Raw genomic sequence first — 22,570 nt, 5'->3', positions numbered from 1 at the left:
AGAAAAGAGTTGCCTCATTATATGATGAAAAAACTGCAGCTATTCTCATAGTTCAATAATATAATTCCAGATCTTGACAAATCCAAAAGCACCTCTGTATAGCAACCTCTAGAGGACCATAAAAGCAGAACTGAGGCAATCTGGATGATTTTTCATCTACTGTTTGTTCAGTAACATGCATATTTTCCAGGTAAAAACAAGAAATCCTTCCAGGGTGCAATTACTAGTGAATGTAGAGATGAAGCTACTGAAAGGCAAAGGTCTTCAGTCATGTATTCCTTGAAAAATGTGCTATCATAAGCGCTTAACTCCCAGTCTAGCCCAGAGCTTTGAAATTCTCTAAATTGGAATCGGAACAGGAAAAAAAAAGAAAAAAGGAAAAAAGTTCAGTACCTTTAAATACTATCTAAAAACTAAATCAAATTCTTAATGAAAAATGCTGCTTAGCTTTATAATTTTATAATTTCAATAAGAGAGATGGGCAAAAAAAACTTGGCCCTGAAAACTATGTTGGGAGTAGGTGTCAGACTCATTTCCATCACCCAGTTTTCCAACGTTTGTTACCCCGCTTTCTTTGCTATATCCACAGTTGCCTCTTTGCTATATGCCACAGTTTGCCTCCAGAGAGCTTGGGTCCTAGTGAGTGAGAAACACAGGCTTATTAGATTTGTAACTACACTAAATTCAGACAAATTTGTGAGGCAAATGGAGAAAAGTAATTTCACACACAAACAGATAAAAGATAGGTTATCAATCACTCTAATGCATTTCAGTCCCACTGCTCCTTATTTATTGCTGTGCTTACAGCTGGGCTTGCTTTTCCTCAACAGCTTCCTTATAGACTTCTTTTTGAATGGAAGTGTCCTGAGCATGCATGGTTAACAGTGTAAATACACAACAATAAAGAATATAGACAGTGGAAACAGTCAAAGGGAGGGATGGATGCAGCATATACAGACCTCTCTTCTCTTGCTTGTCTTAGTTCTTCTCTTTTGTCTAAATAATCACGGCTAAAAAGAAAATTGTAGTAAATTGCAGAGGAAACCAAAATAATAAGGTAAGTTGCAGAATTATATACATATATACATATACAATTATATACATATATACATATATACATTATATACATATATACATTATATACATAGCAGAAGAAACCAAGAGAGAGACACGCTCAGGATCATCCAACAGTGACATTCTTTTTGCTATTTATTTTTCACCCTGAAGTTTAGACACAAAACTCCTTCTATCTTATCTCCTGAAGTAACTCGTATGTATGTCTCTCTGAAAGTAATGCCTATTTATTTCCATGGAAACTACTACAGATACAAAGATCACTATAACACTACTTGATAGAGCAAACTTGCAACTACACATTATTTTTCAACATAGTCACTACCATCAGCTCTTCATTTCTTCCAGAGCTGAACAAGAGCCTGCATGTCAAACTCATAAAAATCTGCACCAGCAGAGGTGGCCCACTATTGCTGTCACCACGGCTGAAACAGACCACCCACCACCTCGCTGTACTCATGTCCATTCTTTGGTGTCCTTAAATGTTCAACAACTGTTGATGAATGTCAGTAAGTGCAATTTTTTTCTGCATGGAGGAATTAAATAACACACTTTTGATCCATGTGCATTTCCATGTCAAATGCCATTTTGTCAAACTGCCACTCTACTATCTGTATCATGGAAACAAAATATAATGAAATATTGGTGGGAAGGTTCAGCCACTACTGTCATCCCACCAACATCCGCCTTAGATGTCGCAGGCCAACATAATAAAAAAGGAATCATTACTTTCTGAGCAGCCCCCATACATCTAACTTCTGCCAAGTCAACTTTGCAGAATGCCTGGATTCCGTAATTTCAAGTAGGCCTGTTATATCTACAAATAAAAAAAAATTATCATCAAGCAAATCAGTGAATAATTCCTCAACAATCAAATTTAATTCAGATAGTGGTAGAACCCAATAAATATCCAAATATGCCTTCATACAGCAGCTAAATAGTTTTAATATTTAGTTGAATCTGTTGACACAGAGGATGATACTGTATCTGTTAGATTCTTTCCCTTTACAACCTACGAGTACCAGAAAGACTTTCCAATAAAACACTACTTTTTATATTTATGGTCATCAAACTTGCCATCTATAACAGTAATCATATAGTAATAACAGTATTAATTGCTCCAACAGCTATTAAAGGTCTGCTCTTCAAACACCAGCATTAACATGAAACACACATTGTTTCAGGCTACCCTCTACATACTTCTGAATCACTACTGGTTATACTTTTACAACATTTTCAGAGTACTCTTTGCAATTACAATAGCTATGGGAATAGCCCCCAAGGAAAAAGCGAAACAAAACAACAACAACAAAAACCCAAAGAATTTTTCAGTGAAATTACTCACAGTGAACATTACTCACTCCCCTCTGACTACTTTCACATCTAAGTACAGATGAAGAACAATCCACTCATTGTAGGACATATTGTTCTACATATGCAAATGGAGACAAGAATCTTTCTACAGAGAAAAGCATCCATTTTGTGAAGCATTCCTTTTGCTAATAGTAGCTTTTAAAGCATTTTAACACTTCTAAAAAAAAGGTCTTTCACAAGCGGTGATGCTCTCCCCTAAATTATTCTCAATTTGTCAACAATGGTGCCAGAATCTACTGTAATGTTGTCAAGGCAGAATTGGAAAGAATGAGATAACAAATGAGTCATGATGGTAAATCCAGTACTGCTCACAAGTTTAAAGGCTGTGAATTGGAAGTGTTATTTTTAACCAAAAATACATCTTCAGAGACTGGTGAGAGAGAGAGAGAGCCAGACTGATGATACAGTAATGAGATCCCATGAACTCTTACGAAACTGTCCACAACTGTTTGCTGTGGCTTTGTCCTCCTCCTTCCAGACTGGTTAATCAACTGTGGGATGCTGCCTTCAAAGTTAGTGGCTTGGGAGACCCTATTCTCAAACACAACCTCTAACTTTTTTGGGTGAAGAGGGAACTCAAATATTGAAGATGAAAACACTGAGCACTGACAAATTGTTGTCTCAAATATGTAACAGTTGTGACATGTAGTTAACCACTTTCTGACTCTAGAGTAATGGGATGAAGATGTAAATTTTAAAAGAAGGGCTATTTTTTTTTTTAATTTATTTTAAAGGCGCTCTTTCAGCAAGAACAACTACTTCAGCCAACATTTAGTGAAATGGGTAAATCTGTTATTCAAACAGGTCGAGCTGCCAAATGTCCTAGTAGCTTTTTTTGGTCTGGGAGTTTCCTTTCTGAAAGATCATGTTGACTTTCCACGACAGCCTTTTGCAGACTGATGATACCACTTAGAGGGAAAGTTTTTGGAAGACACTTGAGGACTGAGACCTGATTGTTTCTGTTTCAGGAGAACTTGGGCAGCTGTTGGCTGACAAAGATCCTATTATGGTACTCTTCCACCTTCCCTCTATCTCTCATTTTCTTCCAAACTAGTTATCTTCTGGAGCCAGTAGAGTATCTCCTTCAACCAAGCAAGCAACCAACCACTAGCAAGTAATTCCTCTTTCTAAATCCACTATGACACAGACCATTTCCACTTCTTACTTAAGAGATTATTACAGTGAAAACAATCCTGCATACTAATACACAAGCTGACATGAAACTTATTTACAGGAAACATCTTTCCCATAAATAGCATCTCTCTAACAAAACATATATCCTACTATTATTTATATTTCTGTATTATAACTTCTGACTACTGAAAATGCTTACTTTTCACTCCTGTCTACAAAAAACTAAAACTGCTTCCTAGTGCATGCTCTTCAGATGGTAGGCCCAGTAGGCACTTCATCTATTCTAAGTCCACTGCTGTCTTTGCTGATGACTACACTGGGATTTCCAGCATGAATCAAACAGGAAGCGAGAACTTGGCTCTTACTACCTACAGGCAGAACATCTTGGTGTCCCACAGCACATGACATGGACTCAGATGTGAAAATGCTGTGTCCTGTATTCAGCTGGGGTCTTTGGCCACCTGCTGAGTAATAATTTTGATAATTATTTTCTGTCTCTTACTGTTTCCATGAGCTAGAGAAGCGTGCATGGAAAAGCAGGAAAATGTGTAGCTATTCAAACACTACCATACATTCTAAGACAGCAAAATGCTTTTACTTTGCAAAACATAAAAGCAAAATATATCTGTATCTTAGTTCTCTCTAGATTCCATTCCTCCTAGTTCCACCTTCAAACTTATGTCTCACTGAGATTATACTTTGAGAAGGGGCATTTTAGCTACTAAAAATTAGCTTTTATGAATTTCCAAACAGAATAATTGGCTAAGGCAGAGTTGTCTTAAAAAAATGCTGATTTTTTTAAATAATAACATTCATCATAATGTTTAATATACCAGTTCAGATGTTTGTATTAAGAAAGGTATCCAAAGATACCCAGGAAATATTCAACAATGAAATTGTTTCACATGTAAATATCTCAATAATTTGCAGACCCATCTCATATTAAGACAACAGAGTGATAGTAAACATGATTCTTACTTGAATTTGTTTCTTTCTTCACGTTCTATCCTCTGCAACCTTTCTTCTCTCTCTTGACGTCGTCTTTCTCTTTCTGCTGCCAAGGACTCCTGGTGCTGCCGGAAAGATGATGTAAGGAGACCACCCAAAGCTGGCCTGCAGAAAAGGGGTAATCAGGTTTCCCAATGTCACTGTTATTGATTATACTGGCAAAAAAATTGTAGCAGTCATTCAGCAAGTAACATAAACTCAACCAATGGAATGACACAGCAGCATTTATGTATGGATATTTCAAACTACTAAGTACTTTCTTGATTTTAGATACTATGATAAGCTTGAGAAAGGCAGATAATGTAGGCTTCCTATATCTCCAAGTTTTCAGAGTACAGAAGTACCCATAAGAACTCTTCAGCATCTTTCAATTGCAATATTCTCGCTTGAACACTTTTCAAGCACTTTCCAAACATCTTACGCAATAATGTTAAAAACAGACATGTTACAAGCACTTGAGATTCCTGTGCACAACAAAACAAAAGAAGATCTCAGAATTGCCCATCAACAATTTTAATGCTCTCTTAAGGAGTGCTTTTTCTTTACACACTGTCAAATTCTGTTTTCTTGCTACGTCTGATGCAAAGGTAAAATTAATAGTGTAGGAACATATCAACAGAATACCCAGGGACTGTACAGCTAGTTATAACAATCATTAATTGTCTTCAAAATGGCTGTAACAAAATTAGTTGAAATGTGGCTGGAGGAGAACTACCTATATTCCTTTCTTTATTCAAGACAGCATATAGTCTTTTCAGTCCATTCCTGGAAAGTGCTTGTCTGACCTGCCTTCAAAGCCCCTAGTGGATGCATCATATCCAGCCATTTCAGTGCTTAACTGTCCCTATCAATAAGAAAGTTTTTTGTTTTGTTTTGTTTTTCCTGGTCATTTAGCCTGTTTTCTTCTTGTTCTCTGTACAGTGAACTAAAAGAACAACTTACCACCACATGCCATATGGATAAAGACAAGTTAGTCTGAAATGTAACTTTCTCTTGCAGTTCTCTTACCATAACTTAGAACTGGATGCTCCTCAGTAGGTTACTATAATGAAGAGGTCTGAACGTCACCACTAGCAACGCACATCAAACTTTTGGCTGTTGTTCAGAAGGCTGTTAAAATGCATGACCATGGAAATGCCTAGCCATAATGTGGGACTTTTTTTCATTAGAAATGGCAGCCTCTACAGTAAAGACTTCTCAGATCTGAAACTGATTTTTTCCTTTGAGATGAAACAGCTCCAGGCAGTAAATGCAGTTTTAAAAGCTACATTTATAAATTCTTATAGTTTGGTCTGGACTCAGTTTTTTTTTTCCCTTCTTTTTTCTTTCTTTTTTTTTTTTTTTTTTTTTCTATAACTTCTGCTTTGGATAAGAGAGTGGTTCCTCTCACACATCTTTTCCCCAAAGCGATGGTATTGGTACAACTAAACTTTCACATGGCAAGGGAGCTCCCTCAGAGAAAACACGTTTTTCTTTCTGTGTCTTAGACAGGAAATATCTATATAGTAGAGGATAGCTTTATACAGATGTAAATGTATCCACACTGAATTTAACTGATAAAATCAAACAGACATAACTCATGTAGGACAGTTTCCGTGCACTTTTGTAACGTGAGTTTGGTAATGAAAGGATTAAAGAAAAATATATTACCTTTTTTGAAAAGAGATTGAACTCTGCATGAAGGATGGGTCAGATCATTACCCTTTTTGATTTACATGCCTATAGTGCACAGTGTAGGCCTTTCGTGTAAGAGCACTGGTTTGCCAGTGAAAATAGGTGAAGAAGAAAATAAAAGGATTAATGCAAACGTATCTTCCAAGTGCCTATGCCTATGAGAGCAGCAACGTCACAGAACATAGTCATGTCAGCCCAACTGGCAGCAGGGTAGCATGAACATAATTTCAATAATTTCAATAAATTGAATTTCAATATGTTCTATCCACCAGCATAAACATTATATAAGAAGGTATAAAACTTGATATTCTATAAGCCTACTTTCTGGCATTTGTCTAGAGCTATAGTATCAATGCTGGATCATGCTGAAAACCATAAAAATCTACAATATTCCTCAGTGCTAAGAAAGAGGGAAAAAAATTCCCCAAATCCTGACAGTCAAGTACCTGTGGTGATTTTTTTCCTTGAACTTACTTTAAATTGACTTTAAGTTTTCAACTTACAGTGCATGCTGCAAGAGAAAGCTCTCAGCAGGAACGCTGAAAAATCACTGTAATAAGATTGAGTATCATCAGAAAATGCTCTAGGAAGTGGAAAACTGGACACTGTCTTCTCTTGAAATCATCTAAAAACGAATCAGGGAAAGAAGGCAAGAAGAGGGTTTCTACCAAGTGTATGCTTATGTGTGTTCCAGGTATTTAACTTGCCATCCCATTCCATCCAGCTTCCTTAAGTCTACAATCTCCATTTAGTGTCAAAGGAAGTTATGACTTGATAAAACATGAAGGAAAATTAACTGAAGGGTGGGGTGATTCTGAGAGACACACAGTGATTGTAGTCTGCACAGTATCTAGAAGGCAGAAAACCTTCAGCACTAAGCTCACTGGGGCTTTTTGGTGAATACAAATTCTTATTTAAGGGATTACAGGGAAATTGTATGGAGATGTGCAGCTCAGCCCAGCATATGGGATTCTAAGATAAGCCTAGTAGTAGAATGCCTGAATGTACCAAATCACCTTGTTAGGGCTTTTGATCTAGAGCAGATTGGTTAGCACTATTCACTTGGTTAAAATTTGACTCACAAGCAGCAGCTTTGCAATCTAAATAAAAGATTCAGAGCCATAAAGGTAGAAAAATAAGCAATATCTAATATATCCACGTGCCATATTAGTTTTGTCAACTCTTAGAAATACAAAGCAAAAACATTGTCTGTCAGCAAAAACTCCCGAAGAAAAATTCAGCTCATCTGATCTTATTGCTTTATCTCAATAGTAAAATAGTCATAATTACAAAACAAACAAACAAACAAACAAAAAAACAAAAACACACACAAAAAACAAACAAATTCATGGAGACAAGAAATCTAATCATTTTCTGAAATACTTCATCACAGGCTGTATGTTGCAGAAGTGAAAAGGGACCTGAATTATTATAGTCTTGTTGAAAAACAAAGCCAGCATGTCTGTCTTACTCTAAGCCATTCTGTTATACTGAAATTGCATTTATCAGCTTAAAATGCTCTTCATTAAACTTGGAAAGAATCTTCTGCACTTTTCTCTGTTAGTTGAATTTCTAAAATTTATGAAATGGAAGTTGTATCTATAACAAGAATACCAAGTACAAAAGCTTATTTTAGGAGGTAAAAAATGATCAATTGACATACAAGGGGAAATCCCCTTAGGTCAGAAGGTTAATATTCAGGATTTTCTCTAATATAGCAAGGGTAAGAATCATTCATCACTTTAATAAGCAAGCACTGATTACCCACTCTTCCAGCGTGCTCCTACCTCAGCAGTCATGGGAAGGCTGCAAAGAGGGGACAGTGAGCAGTTCCCATCTGAGACAGGCCTCAAGTAACTCTAAATGCCTCTCGGCTTTAACAAAATAAATCTGATTTCCAGCTTAGAAAGGGACCAAAGAGGAGACAAAGCTGCCAAGAGTCATAGTGCTTTTCACAGTTAAAGAAAATCTCCTTGTGTTGTGTCTCTGTACATGACACGGCAAATTCAAAAGCGTGTTGATACAAGATTTTGCAAACAGACTAAACATTACTTGAGGAAACTTTACAAAACTTCTCTCAAAAAATAAACAAAAATTTGAGAGAGAAAACTACTGGCTAATGCTTCCTTTGAGGAAGAAACTTGAGAATGACCAAAAGAAGAACCGATTAGCACTGGACTTTTAACTGGCCTGAAAGGCTCCAAAAAAATGAAGCTATAATAGAGTATCTCCGTGCTGGAGCAATGCACCAGGTCCTTATGCACATACGGAACTCCTGCAGACTGACATTTACAGTTTTTAAATTGTTTCTATCTTTGTGCAACACAGTGGCCAACCTGTAGCTCCTCAGATCCCTTTGATTCACAAACCACGTGGGAGTAACCTGCAAAGCCATTCTCTTGATAGAGGCTAACGTGTTTCCCTAAATACCAGCACTGCTGTTATTTGTGAGTGACTGCGTCCTCCTTGTGCACTGTGTGTTCAGCCAGTAGTGCTTACATTTTAGTCTGAGGCTGTAAATTGTTTCATGTTTTTTGCTTAAATCTATGCCACTGCCATATCACAAAGCATGCAAAGCTGCAATCAAAAATACTGCTTACACAGTAATTCAATGAGCAGCTAGGCCAGTGTAAGCCACCACTGCTTCCCAAATTGCAAATCATCCAGTAATTCCTAAGGTCGCTTTTCTTAGTAAAATTTCAGTAATAAAATTGAGGCTTTTGCCCTGGGCCAGTATTATCAACTATCAAGCTATCCCTTCCTCATTATGTTATTCAGAGTGAAAGATGTGCTTGCATTTGCCACTAGAGAAAATAGCCACAGTCTCTGGACTGGAAGTCCAGAAGTACATACTAAGACACACAGAAGATGGTAGAAGAAGCAAGACAATAAAGCCAAGGGAAGAAAAATTGTTCTTGGGATGGCAGTAGTCTTACAGAGTGTACACTAAGTTTTATTTCATAGATTTCTTGCTTTTCTTCAGTGTTTAACAGCTGGAGTAAAGTAAATCCAGAGTGCAGTTTAGTGATAGATAGCTAATTGGAAAAAAAAAGAAAAAAAAGAAAAGGAAAAAAAAAATAAAAAAGAAGAGAACCTGCCAAGAAGCTTCATCTAGCAGCACTTTCCTGATGAGGTCAATTACAACATCTAATTTTAGAATTTTAGTAGAAAATCTAAATGAAAAGCAGTTTACCATTCTCAAGCATTTCTGTTTTGTTTTTAAGAGACATAAATCTGAAAAATCATCAGATTGCCAGAAAATCACTTTCAAGCATCTGGAGAGGAAACAAAATTCTAAGGAAAAGTATTTATAAACTTTTGCTAAAATTCTTGCTTAAGCTTCCAGTATGATATTTAACATATCTTTAAGATCAGTGGAGAAAAAATAATCTATAATCCAGCCATGCTAAACACAGTGTCTCTGTGCACTTTGAGTAGAAATAAATGCTTTAAGGATAAACTGGGAGGTACATTACCTCTAAAAGATCTATAAAAACATTGAGCTGAGTCAGTGTTCAAGGTTCATTAAAAAAGCCTAAGCTATCCTACTGCTGTAGACCATCACGCAAGTAAGAGAGAAGACAAGTTAAGGGATATGAAGCCTTTCTTCTTTTTTAAGTCCATTTTCTATTAGTCTGGAAATGCTAGAGAGTGCATCAAACTGGAATAATCTGCAAGTGTCCTAGCAATGTTTTACTTGGATAATCAGAGGAACATCAGACTGATCAGCCAGAGCTGGAGACTAAGTCCACATCAATCAGCCAAGAGGATCCAGAGGTCAAGGTTTGCAAATTGAACTTCCTGGCACTTGAATGATCAGATAAAGGGAAGAGAATGGGGTCTAAGAGCTCCCGTTCCTAGCACATAGCACTAGCTTGGCTAATTGCCTAACTATGTGACTACCAAGCCCTGTGGGAACTGTCTCCTGGCAAATGCTTCAGAATAAACTTACCTTGGCAAGCACAGCAGCAGAAAACAAAATATATTTCCCTGGCAATGAAAAGCTGATGTCAAAGTCAGGCTCTCTTGCCATATAAGTTAGACCCTTTCAGGGTCTCCTCTAACTACAGTTACTTCAACAATGCATACACCTCAACATCAGAAACACAGTGTGAGGAGCTGACAAGCTTTGCAAGCAGAGCTGTTCCAAGCTTTCAATGACTCCCGAAAACTGCAGACTGAGGCTGCAGTTTTCAATTTCAGTGACCATATAAGATTCAAAATCTGAGAAAGCAATCTTTGGCTAAACTTAAGTACCACAGATGTGAAGATAAGGCAAGGAAATACAGAATAGTCTTACAACAAACACCTCCTTCCCCTAGACAAGAAGGTAACTCATCAGACATACAGAAAAATGCTTTTCTCACTGATGTGCTGTAACAATGTCTGGCTATTTCCCTTTTTTTAGCAAAATTTATGAAGCCATGAAGTAGACATTGAGATTTTTCTTTCCTTTGGGATTGGAGGAGAGAGTTAACTGGTGATTTAAGTCATGAGGACAGGGAGCAGTACATTTCTGGAGCAAAACAGTCTTTAGCAGTTAGAAACAGGAGGACTGGGTTATATTGGAATGCATTAGGAACAACTTTAATAAGAGAGATATGAGGGAATCAATAACACTTCTTTCTTAATAAAAGGCCAAGCTGAAAGGGCCCTACAATTTGCCCTTCTTCAGCAGGATTCCCATGGCTGCAATATGCACTTCAGAAACATGGCTCTCCACAGGAGATCCAGAGAAAGAAAAAAGACTAGTATTGCAAGAAGTTGGCAAAAGGCTGCAGCTGAATATAGAAACCAAGAAACAGTCAAGTAAGCCTTTTCTTCTGCTGTACAATCAAAAATACATACATTATGAGTATTTCAGAGAACAAAATCTGGTTACTTTTGCACTGAATCATGCTGCTCTTCTGGATTTCCTATGGTTCTTAGCCAAGCAGGGTTTTAAAAGTATGAATGTCAAAATGTAAACCACTCAGCTGCTTTCCACCTACGTTGTCAAAAGTAAAATGCAACTGAGGCTTGAGAAAGCCTGTGAGGACAATTGGATGGGGCATGAATTATTCTGCAAGGCAGTGCTCTATGTGCTGCCTCTTTCTTCCTCCTCCTTTTGGAGGTCAGATAAACAGTACCAGGAGCTGCCTCTGAAGCTTTCCTCTGCATAACAAAAGACAGGGGTTTTTCTGCAGTGTCCTTGGACTACTGCAATCCTAGACTGAAAGCAGAAAACTTGCCTTGGAGCTAACCATAGATAAGCAACTTCCTATCAATTCTTCCTCTCTCCCCATCTTTTAACTTTTTTTCCTGTGCAAATTTTTGTCATATTCTAAGGCAAACACCATTGACAGAAACCTGTGAAATGTTTCACAATATTTTCCACCTAGTAGTTGAGCAGCAAGTTATGCTGCTCATACTACACAGCTTACTCTCCAATGAGCAAAATGCTATGCGTGCATCTATGCATGGGCATTTCTACAACTCATACGTTTCAGGACAATAAAATGAAAGCAGACAACTGCCCTTCAAAATAGTTGTGTCATTAGAATTTGCTGAACCCTATGTCTGGAATGGCAGCACAGCAAAAAATAACATGTCTTGATGCAAAATAGCATCCAAATCCTTATATTTCATTATCTTTCAAGAAAAACTGCATCTACTCTGCCGGCAACATGGAGCTGTGGCATGCAGGCATTTTTCACACTTCTCAGAGACTCATAAACAAAATGTGTCAAATACAAGCATGTGGAAAGACTGATGAGATCAGCTACCATAAATAGTAAGCTACAAATTTTAACAAGAAAGAGATTTTATCAGGTGAGGTGAAAAATGGTACATGTAACCTAAAGGAAGGACGGAGATGCAATCCCAGCAACACGTAAAAGAGATTTGTTGAAGGCATAGTGTTTGCCAGTTTCAAAGAGAAGCAGAACGAGGTGCAATGGCTGGAAGATGCTTCTAGACAAAATTTCCTCCAAAACATGAAATATTTTCCTAGCATCATGACAAATACTGGAATGCTTTCCAGAAGGAGTCACCAACTGTCTCTTTAATGCCAGTGAAGGTACGGAGGCTCTCACTTAGCTTCTAGGAGACACACTGCAGGTTGGAACAGATGACCACACAGCTCCCCTCTGGCTCAACTATCTATGAATTTGTGAATTTTACAGCTTCGTCCTGTGGGGCCAAGGCATTTTGGCTCCTAGCCACCAACACACTTATGCACATGCTGAAATGAAAGCTCACTTCCTTTGCTGGATTGGAGCCAGACTGATTGACCTCTTGCACGACAGGCCCAACTGTCTTCAGCCATCTCAATGTGTGACTACTCGGCTTTCTTTTCTTCAGTAGCAACCAGAAGCTTTAAAATGGAAAGGGTGTAGAAAGCTAAACCTTCAGAAGCAGTGGGATATCTTTAATTCTTGCTTATCTTACATCTATTTTGCTATGGTAAAAGTGGGTGAAAATGCTCCTATGGAGTTTTTTATTATGGTGTCACTCAGCAATGATTTAACTCAGGAAAGACAAATCAAGGCAAGTTATTTATGGAAGAAGAGCAAATAAAAAATGAAGCCCTTCTCCAGGGATAAACTTAATGTAATTACTCACTTGAAAAAAAGATTAAATCAATACCTCATGGGTAGAAATATATACATGCTGAAAGCCTAACTTGAACCATTCTGAGTAGTAGACTCAAAAGGATGTGAGGCAACCGGTAGGTTTAAACATAAATACATACACACAGAACATACATATATATTTCTATACACAAAAATATCCCAAAACAGCTAATAAAAATTAATTAGAATGTAGACAAAGAATATAGAAAAAAACCCCAGTTCAAACACAGGGGAGGGAGATGGAATTTTTTTGAATCAAAAGCCAATTTGGCAACAAACAATATGAAGTCTGCCTGGCCTAACTGGAAATTAGTAGTTTGCCTTGACAGCATGTGTAATTAAAAATTTCTACCCTTCCTTCTTAAACTCAGTATGACGTCCTCTGAAGCTGTCACTTACTTTCAGGTTGTAACAGTCAATTCATTTCTGGTGGTCCAAATTTCTTGCCAAGAAGACTTTACTTTTCATGTATTCATAATATTTTCCCATCCTTTTTCTTCCTGAAGTATGTTACATAACTCAAAATAGTATTTCAACGTTAAAAATACCCTGGTTCTGTTGTTGTTGTTGGGTTTTAGTTATTTTTTCCTAAGTGAGAGGATAACTGGCGTGTTAACTTGAGCTTCTTTTACCTACTGTAAGAACGTTTTGCCCTTAACAAAATACCGTGAGATAGACCAAGCGTGTTCAAGGAAGGACAAGTTAAGGCCTAGGAAACTCTGAACTAAGTACATTTCTGTGATTTTACACTTCATGATGTGAAAATTCATCTGTCTGAATTGAACTTTAAAAATAGAAATAAACAAAATGTGCTTTAATTCACCTTTTTGATATGCAGATCAACATACATGTGAGAGAAATCTGTTTTATCCACTTGAGTGAAAGAAGTAGAATTAGGATGGAAATACATGCAGTCTTTAATATTAGCTGAGCAAATGACTTGTGAATGCGTGGGAAATGAACATGCTGAGATTTCTGTACATTCTATTTTTGATGTTAAATAAGATCTGGCTCTATGATATTTTGAAACAGTTCACAATTATCTCCTTTGTTCTCTATATAAAGTAATTGTGTCAAATTGGTGACGAAATTACAAACCTGTCAGACTTGGACTCCTGAGGTGGTGAGAGAGTTGTCCCATAACGAGAAGTGGGTGTTGTAGGAGCACTCAAACCACAGTGTCGCAGAGAAGAGTAAGAGTTGCTGCCATAGCTATTGTATCTGAAGAAGTGAGAAGGAGTGTAGTAGAAAGGGAGAGAAAAAAAATGCATCAGCAAGCAGACATGAAACAGTCAATCCTCCTGTCTAGAGATTGGCAATGATACTGCATCCCCGACTTTCTCATCTATCTACATTCTGAAAATACTGTTCTAACCTCAGCTTCAAAATATACCTATCATTTCACTTTAATATAAACTATGTCATAGAAATACTTAATTCAAATACTAAACTATTGTTATGGAAAATATTGACAGACCAGAATGACCCACTTAGGTGACTACTCGGAGCAGAAATACTTAAATTACTGCTCAGTTAGTCAAATTTATTAGCTGTTTTGGGAGCTTTTTGGGACTCCCAGAAGTCCATGTCAACAACAGCAATTCCTAGGAAAATTAATGCAAACAACAGCATTCCTGAGTATGCTCTGAACAGGGACATAAACAATTTGTGAACGTTTGCATTATAAAGCATACATATCCCTTCCAATTAAAGCAGACAGCATTTTCTCTCCCTTCCCCCATCATAAGTCACAGCTTACATGCCATGTCTTACGATGTCTGTAAAAAATCATCACTGTGGTTAAAATTACATGTTTCTGAAAGAATGGCTTTAGGAATTTCTACCAGCCATTCCCTCTACTAGAAAAAAAAAAAAAAAAAAAAAAAAAGGAAAGAAAGGAAAAAAAAAAAAAAGAAGAAAAACAACCACACATAACTGCTTGATTTCACTGTGAGTTTGCTGATCAAAGAGAAATTGCTTCCAGGGCTCTTGGAATGGCCACCTCCCAAGAGTCCCTTGTATCAACGTTTTCAACCTGGCTCCTATACTGAGCAGGAACAGCAGTTGTGTTGCTTTTATGTCCCTTTTAGCCACTGTTTTTAAACAGCATTTCTTGGAGGCACAGAGATTCCTGATTTGTTAAAATTAGAACATTTCTTTTTACACAAATTACCATTTTCCCTTTTGGAAAGCATACGATTCACAGTAGGTGAAATATTTCACAAGGCCAACTGATTCAAAACTCAGTTCAGAAGAAAGAGCACCATCATTTTCTTCATTACAATTCATAACATACAATAGATCCCCTTTTACCTTATCCTTTCTGGACTGCTTCTTCTCCCATGCACCTCAGCACACAGTAATTCCTCTTAACTTAGCAATTTTATTTGAAAATACTGGTTGTTTTCCTTCTGCTCCATTTAACAAACACATCTAGTCATGCAAAATTTCAATTCCTAAGGGTACAATAGCATTGCTAATTGCCAAGGCCAATGTTAAAAACAAAATAAATTTCATTTAGCGTTTTTTAATATTGCAAGGAATAATGCTTTAGAGAATGTGTTCCTTTTTTTGTGAAAGCCAAATTTTATGTTCTAGAATACAAATCCCAGACACCATGCTGCAAGTCTGAGAAGTGAGGAGTCATTTGGGGAAAAAATGCTGCTATGAATATTTCTAAGCTACAAAGGAATTTTGCTGAATGGGAAATGACTGCCTTCATGGAAATCCTGCCCTAGAAGAAAATCAACTAGAGAAACAACCCCAGTGGAGGGCTGCGTAGCTTAGCAGGATAGAGCTGCCCTGTAGGCACAGCCCTAACACAGGTCTTCTCTCCAGCATACTCAACTCACAAAACACCCTGCCTGTGGCCATGCTGAGTGAGAAGGCAAAGCTCAATTGTCCCAAGAGAATCTCAGAACTCACTCACTATTTTCTAAACACTAACAGAAAGCTTCACTTCAGTTTCAATCAAATGCTACAAGACATTCTTATCAATTATTGTGTTTACTTTTCTTCTGTGCTGATACAGCGCAGAATCCTATCTCAGACCTAGAATTTCAATTAGTGCAACAATAACTCTCACTAAATTAGAGAGAACTTGCTTTCCTGTGCAACCCAGTCTAGGGAGCCTGCTTTAGCAGGGAGGTTGGACTAGATATCTCCAGAGGTCCCTTCCAACCCCTACAATTCTGTGATGCTGTAATTCTAAGGACTGATCCAATCACTCTCAGTTTTATATCTTAAAAACTCAATTAATTTTCACAAAGTTACACTGTTTTAAATGAGAGCAAAATGATGCTCTTTTATGTGATCACCCAAATCACATGTTATTTATCTACTGCTCCACAGAGGAAGCTGGGAAATAGATGAGATGAAAACAACACAGGCAAGGGAAGAATATCAATCAAATCAAAACATGGGCTTACATGACTAAAACTAATACAGTATGTTCTGGAAATAATACAACATTATTACCACTATAAAATTCCTGAAAGGTGTTATTCATTTATCTAAAAATTCATGTCAGCTGTATAAAATCTACCTGTTTTCCCTCATCACCTCTGCTTCCTTTTCTTTCACAGATGCTGGAGACTCTTCAAAGTCATATGAGAAGAGGTGAAAAGGAGTATGTGGTACATAAGGCAATTTCTCTACCGTTGGAGATGCCTTTGGAGTAATGGATGCTGATGAATTTTGGGAAGAGCTTAGCAAAACTGCTGCTGGTGAAGATGGTGGTGAAAGAACAGAATTATGAAGAGAGACAGATGAATCAGGCACAAAAGAGGTGCTGCTAGAAGAGCTCTTTGCTCTAGAGCAGGGGAGAGGCCTCTCAGCTTGAGAAATGGCACTGGAGGTGGCTGAAGAATCACAACACTGTGAAAAGTTTTCTTTCACAGCTTCCTGTGCACCTGGGACCCCACTGCAGGAAGAAAATATTGTGGGAAGGGAAAGGATGGGAAGAGAAGGGAAACAGAGAAAAGAGAGATCAACAGATCATACCACTTGGAAGAGAAAAAAAAGTCTAGGAGGATCAGGCAAAAAATAACCCCTTCTAAATTGTAGATAATCATCTTTTCTTTTTTTTTTTTTTTTTTTTTTTTTTTTTTTTTTTTTTTTTAAATTTAATTTTTACTTTTTTTTCCCCAGAAGTAAGGAAATAGATATTTGTATCTTCTTGGGATTGGAAATACATAGGCATGGAAGCAACTCAGCCTAAATGATTTACTTCAGAGACTTCAGAACAAATTTTCATGAGCCTTTTCATAACCACTTTCTGAATAATTTTCAAGTAATTCAAGCTAGGTTGTAAATGTAGTCAGAGCAGCACAAAACAGCTTCATCATGCCAGATGATCTGTTGCACTGAGTATATATACTTCAAGACACAATCTGCATGACTGCCTCTTGAAGGACGGGTATCTGATTACCATTCCCCTCAGTTGGATATTTTTTACCAAAAGAGCCCATAAAAAAACACTTTATCCATCAAAGAGGAAAATTAAAACAAAACAAAACCGAATCAGCATTTATCTAAGTGTTAGCATCCCAATCAATTGCTCTGTTTGTGTTAGAGACCTGCACTGCGTGAACAGAAAACACATCTGCTTTGTTTTGGTGAAGGTAGGTGTTGGTGAGCAACGGAATCAGCAAGGCAGGTGAAAAGCCATGGGATATGCACTCCTGGACATCTGTTTTCACAAGCACCTCAAGCATAAACACTGTGCAGGGATTTGGGCTCAATCACTTAGCCAGTGGCTGATAAACTTTTCCTGAGACCATCTCTACAATCCACCTACATGCTTGCAATGCACGGACCTTATCTGAGGCTTGGCAAAGAATACGCAACAACAACAAAACAACATGTGCTACATATGTTAGAATATTGTGAAGTTAATCAAATATATACCAAGTAATTTTTTCACAACTGAAACACAGTGGGCAATCTGGAAACCTTCATCTATTTCACAAGCTGTGCATGACACAAATCCCTAACGCTAGGTTTTTCCTACTCTTCCTGACAGGATTTAAAACAAATGGCAAGGATTCAGATCATTTTTAGTACACCACACTAGTGATGGTGAAGGGTGATATTTAAAAAGTCATGGGAATATCATCCAGTTATCTCAAATTGACTATTATTTTAAAAGAACAAATTCTGAAGTACACGTTATGTTCTTTTCATGTCTCTCGTGTTCAACATTTTTTCACAGCATTTTATTATTTTCATGTGATTTACTAATAACTTGTGTTTTAGCTTTGACTTTTAAGAATAGGATTTGAGGAAATTATCACTTAATTTTGAAATTTCAGGCAGCCACTGGCTACATTTGCAGACTGGAAGATATTAATAACAACAGTCCAGTATTTTCTTTGGAATTTGCACATTAAACAGTTTCCTTTCTTCCTTCTGTGCTGTACAGCGTCTGCATGAATGTGGTTTATTTAAAAAAAAAATCCAATCTCATTTGCCGAGTTGCAAAGCCAAACAATTTAACCTAAATCAAATGGCTATCTGGAAGAAAAAACATATTTTCTTTCTTCCAATTTATTAGGATAAAGTTGCCAGATTCCAAATCCATATATACCTCAGAAATAAGTGGAAAATTTTATATGAGAATATTGTTTTGATAAGTGGTTTGTTTACAGCCATATATACACAGATGGACATGTTTGTATAAAATGCTATACATCTATCAGCTTTGCCTCTAAGTAGTTCTTTCCTATTTAAAAATGTGAAAAATTGATATAAATCATAGCAGAATTTAAAAGAAGTCAATCTTCTTCCTAGCTACAGACATTGCTAATAAGGCTATATTGTGAAAATATGGAAGAAAACCTAAGTCGAGCAGTATCCTAACTCAGCAACGCACTGCATTGTTTCAGCATTGTTCTAACTAAAAGATAAACTTACACCATGCTTAGAAATTATGCTGTCAGTTAAATCTTATGATTTGTGACCAGTACTCATTTGGTAATAAAATGAGGGAATGCAAACAGCTCTCAGTGCCCTGAGCCTATACAACTAAACCGATTTCCTTTAGTTGCATACAATGACAAAGCTTTTGGATGCAAAAAGATTTCCTTAGGAGTGGCTTTAAAAAGAGAGCTGGGAGTGTGAGTGAAAAGGTAGACACTGCCGCACACTTGGTGGTGAATTAATGTCAGAGTGAAAAAAGGTGCATGGATGATGCTGAATCCCAGTACCTGGCTTTGACCTGCCTACTGGTCTCTTCCTCCCCCTCATCCTCAGTATTGGGTTCTGTGACTGGCTGTTCTTCTTCCTCTTCTTCATACTCCTCCTCCTCTCTGAGGTCACACCAAGGAAAGAGGCATGCAGTGGTATGGAAAGAGAAAAGTTGGAAGAGAAAATGACATGAGTCCCCAGAAAGATAAATGCAATGAGGTTAGAAATGGAAAGAAAACGTTGAGAGGAGTAGTTGTGGCACTAGTCAAACAGTCATCTAAACTTCATGCTAAGTACGTGTTGCCATGAGGGCAGCAGTAACGCAGTAATTTTTATCCTCTCCCCCTCTTTTTTTTTTTTTTTTTTTTCCCTAACCTGGCTTTCCATTTGCTATCTACACATGCATTAATGGAAATTTTTTAATAGCACAATACCACTGCTAGAGTCAGTAGCCAAGATGTATCTGGCTTAAAGGACAGTATACGCTGTGTTGACACTGAACAAATGCAACTGCATATTACACCTTAAAATTAACACAGACAAAATGTTTTGGTTAAGCAGCCAATAGCTCAGCTACAGAAAAGAGCAGGGTGAACCATTAAGTTAGAAATAACAGAGAGACCAGATCAGTTCAGGGCTATTTGCACACAGCAATACTTAAGTTACTGAATGCCAGTAAATGAATTATATCAGTAAAGAATCATTAGTATGGCCAAACCAGGCTTTGGTTTAGCCCTCAGTCTGGCAGAGAAGAATTTTAAGTCACGCATAAAGCCTCCATAACCTACAAACCACATAAGTAATAATAAAACTATATTAAACAAAACAAAAGACTGCATTTTCTGCCTCATATCCTTCCCATTTATACGTTTTCTTCCACAGATGAACAGACCCGCAGAAGATTTAGAAAATATTCTCTCTTTGGACTTCTTTTGCATTTGCAGCTAATCCAGTTCTCCATTTGATTTAAACAATGAATACCACTAGTTTATGTCCCATGCAAAGAATAAAGCATATGAACAGTAATAAAGTTTGTAAGAAACTTATACATTTCTTGCATTTTCCTGAAAGCTGATTTTCTTTAATTGTAAAGGCATGCTTTGTGATTTTTTTTTTTCCCATCTAGAATTGGTATGGTTACATGTTACAAGCATAAGGAATATTTACAATGTGAGATCACAAACTCATCATGACACCGCAAAGGATGAATCCAAATTTTGTTGCATTTGTATGGAGTTAGTCTTATAACAATCAGGAAAATGGCAGCACTTGGAACTTTTTCCAGTACTCTGGCAAAAATCTATAAAGTGTTTTTAACAGTTCCTAAGGTATTGCAACATCATAACCACGTTGTAGAAGATCACAGTATGTATTCATATTTAAAGGAAGAAAAAGATACCAGAGAGGACCCATACTGTCCGTTCTCTTTACTATCAAGTAGATCAACACTAGCTTTGCTATTTTCTCCCGTGAAGAGTAAAATGTCTGGATTTGCCAGTCCTACAAGCAATCCTATTTGGGAAATAACTCACAAAGCTCAGTGGGTTCATAGCTTTCTGATAACAGCACAATGAATCCTATAATGTTGATAATGTGGCTACTAAAAATATGAACAAAATCTGTCCTGTGACGACTCTGTTTTAAGTTCCTGTCCAGTTTCCTGGATTGACGTAAAATTCCTCACTCTCCTCACTCATCTCAGAATGCCCAAAATCATAATTGAAATATTTATTAGAAACATTGGAGCTTGTAATTTTGAAAGGTCCTTATTCTTTCTTCAGAGTGAAAGCTATTAAGGACAGGAACATAAATACACTAAAATCTTGTACAGTGCAAGTTGAACTGGGAACCATCAATGTTGTATTTACAATAAACTGAAGAAGAACAGGAAAGGAAAAATATACCCAGAATTAAAGAGAGCTGGTGCACACTATAAGACCACTTCAGAGCACTAGATATTAGTATTTTTCTAGAGACCTTGTCATCCTGTTTCTGTATCTTGTTTACAAGCTTGAACTTACGATCTAAATCTTGATATTACATCTTTTATTTACCATCAGTGACAGCTGCTCCCTACCCCACCATTCCAAGTTTTTTTTTTTTTTTTTTAAATCAGAACTTATCAGATAAGGATATTAATTGGTACCTAAAGCCCCAAATCTACTTTTACCACGCAGTCTATTTCCCCAGAACCTGCTGAAGTTTGCAGCTCAATTAGGACATACAATTCCATTTTAGGAACCTGTTTTTGAAAATGTTGAGCTTCTGTGTAAAAAGTTTACAACTTACTAGAGATCTATATAGTGAACACAGCAGGTTAGCAGAAATCAATTAAAATACAGCACCTGGGGCTTCTAATTCCTTTGCAAAGCATCTTTCTAATCCATTAATGGGAAAATCTAATCCTTGTTCAACTTTCTTAACTGCAAACACAAAAACACTCCAAATTAAGCCTATATATAATAGCCTTTATAAAATTTGAATATATAGCCTGTTAGAAAACATACGCAGCATCTTACCTTAGAAGAGAAGCTATTTTTCTGAAGGGGAAAAAAAAAAAAGCCCTGAAAACCAAGCTGCTTAAAGACTCACAATGGAAACGCTCCTGTCAAACCCAGTTGAACTGGTCAGCAGTTCAGAAGACAAACCTGGAAACTGAACTACAGTATTTCAGTTGTCAAAGCTACCAATTACATATTTTGCATAACCACTAGCATTTCTTTAAAAAAATAATTAAGATATAACTAACTCTTCAGAACGTATGTAAGAAAGCCATTTTACAGGACTTGAGCCTTTTACATATGTCCTTCTCTCAGATAAGCTGTGCAGCCATATGCCAAAGACTAAGGGATTAGCAAGAAATAATTTCACCTTTAAGTCAATCAGAAGAACTTAAAACTCTTCTCAGAGAGAACATCTGAGGACCTGTTTTGGTTCCAGTCTGTCTACAAGAAATAGTACTTCAACTGGGGGTGATACGAGCTACATGGAGTTGTTAGAAATGTGCAGGCTCTGACCTCCTTCATGGTTCTTCACAATTGTTCATAATGTGACTTGAAGGAAATACTTCTGTCTGCTGTGATGTTTATCTGCAGTTTCATCTGAAGAAGTCAAAAATCAAGAGCCCTGCTTCTCAGACATCACGACTTTCTGTACTCCAAAGGAGCCAACCAACTGTAACAGCCTTTCCATTTGAACATTACTTGAAAATATCATGTTTCAAATAAACTTTACATGCACAGCTCTGTGTAGCACGCTTTTTATTATAGACTATAATCAGACATTAAACACACCCCTAATGTGTATTGTTTCAAAGTTGAATATTTTATTGGAAGTTTATCCATTATAGATTATTGCACATATTATTCCCATAATTGCAGCCAGATAATTCTTCTGTCAGGCCAAGGATTTCCACGAGTCTCCTTGACTTCTTAGTAAGCAGAACTTTTGACTAGAAAACTTTCTTCCTCTGCTAATGTTAACTCTTTGTTCATGACAATTAGCTG

General features: G+C 37.1%; 1 protein-coding gene across 11 annotated transcripts in view; it reads right to left on the bottom strand.

The window, feature by feature from the left end:
- FHOD3 (formin homology 2 domain containing 3) overlaps positions 1 to 22,570 on the bottom strand; it is a 360,936-nt gene that overhangs the window by 71,250 nt on the left and 267,116 nt on the right. For 4 of the 11 annotated variants that reach the window (XM_052704366.1, XM_052704363.1, XM_052704364.1 and 1 more), the window contains exons 11-15: positions 19,085 to 19,186; positions 16,423 to 16,800; positions 13,977 to 14,099; positions 4,561 to 4,695; positions 960 to 1,010 (exon numbers count right to left, since the gene is read on the bottom strand). In XM_052704366.1, coding sequence (XP_052560326.1) covers positions 960 to 1,010; positions 4,561 to 4,695; positions 13,977 to 14,099; positions 16,423 to 16,800; positions 19,085 to 19,186 — 789 coding nt within the window. The remainder of the gene's footprint in view (positions 1 to 959; positions 1,011 to 4,560; positions 4,696 to 13,976; positions 14,100 to 16,422; positions 16,801 to 19,084; positions 19,187 to 22,570) is intronic. The other 7 variants (XM_052704369.1, XM_052704370.1, XM_052704373.1 and 4 more) reach the window with 6 other exon arrangements.

The sequence above is a fragment of the Tympanuchus pallidicinctus genome, unplaced genomic scaffold, assembly GCF_026119805.1.
Source record: "Tympanuchus pallidicinctus isolate F22 unplaced genomic scaffold, pur_lepc_1.0 scaffold5, whole genome shotgun sequence".
Taxonomy (NCBI): Eukaryota; Metazoa; Chordata; class Aves; order Galliformes; family Phasianidae; genus Tympanuchus; species Tympanuchus pallidicinctus.
Note: the sequence above shows the minus strand (reverse complement) of the source record. Positions and strands in the feature narration are given on the sequence as shown.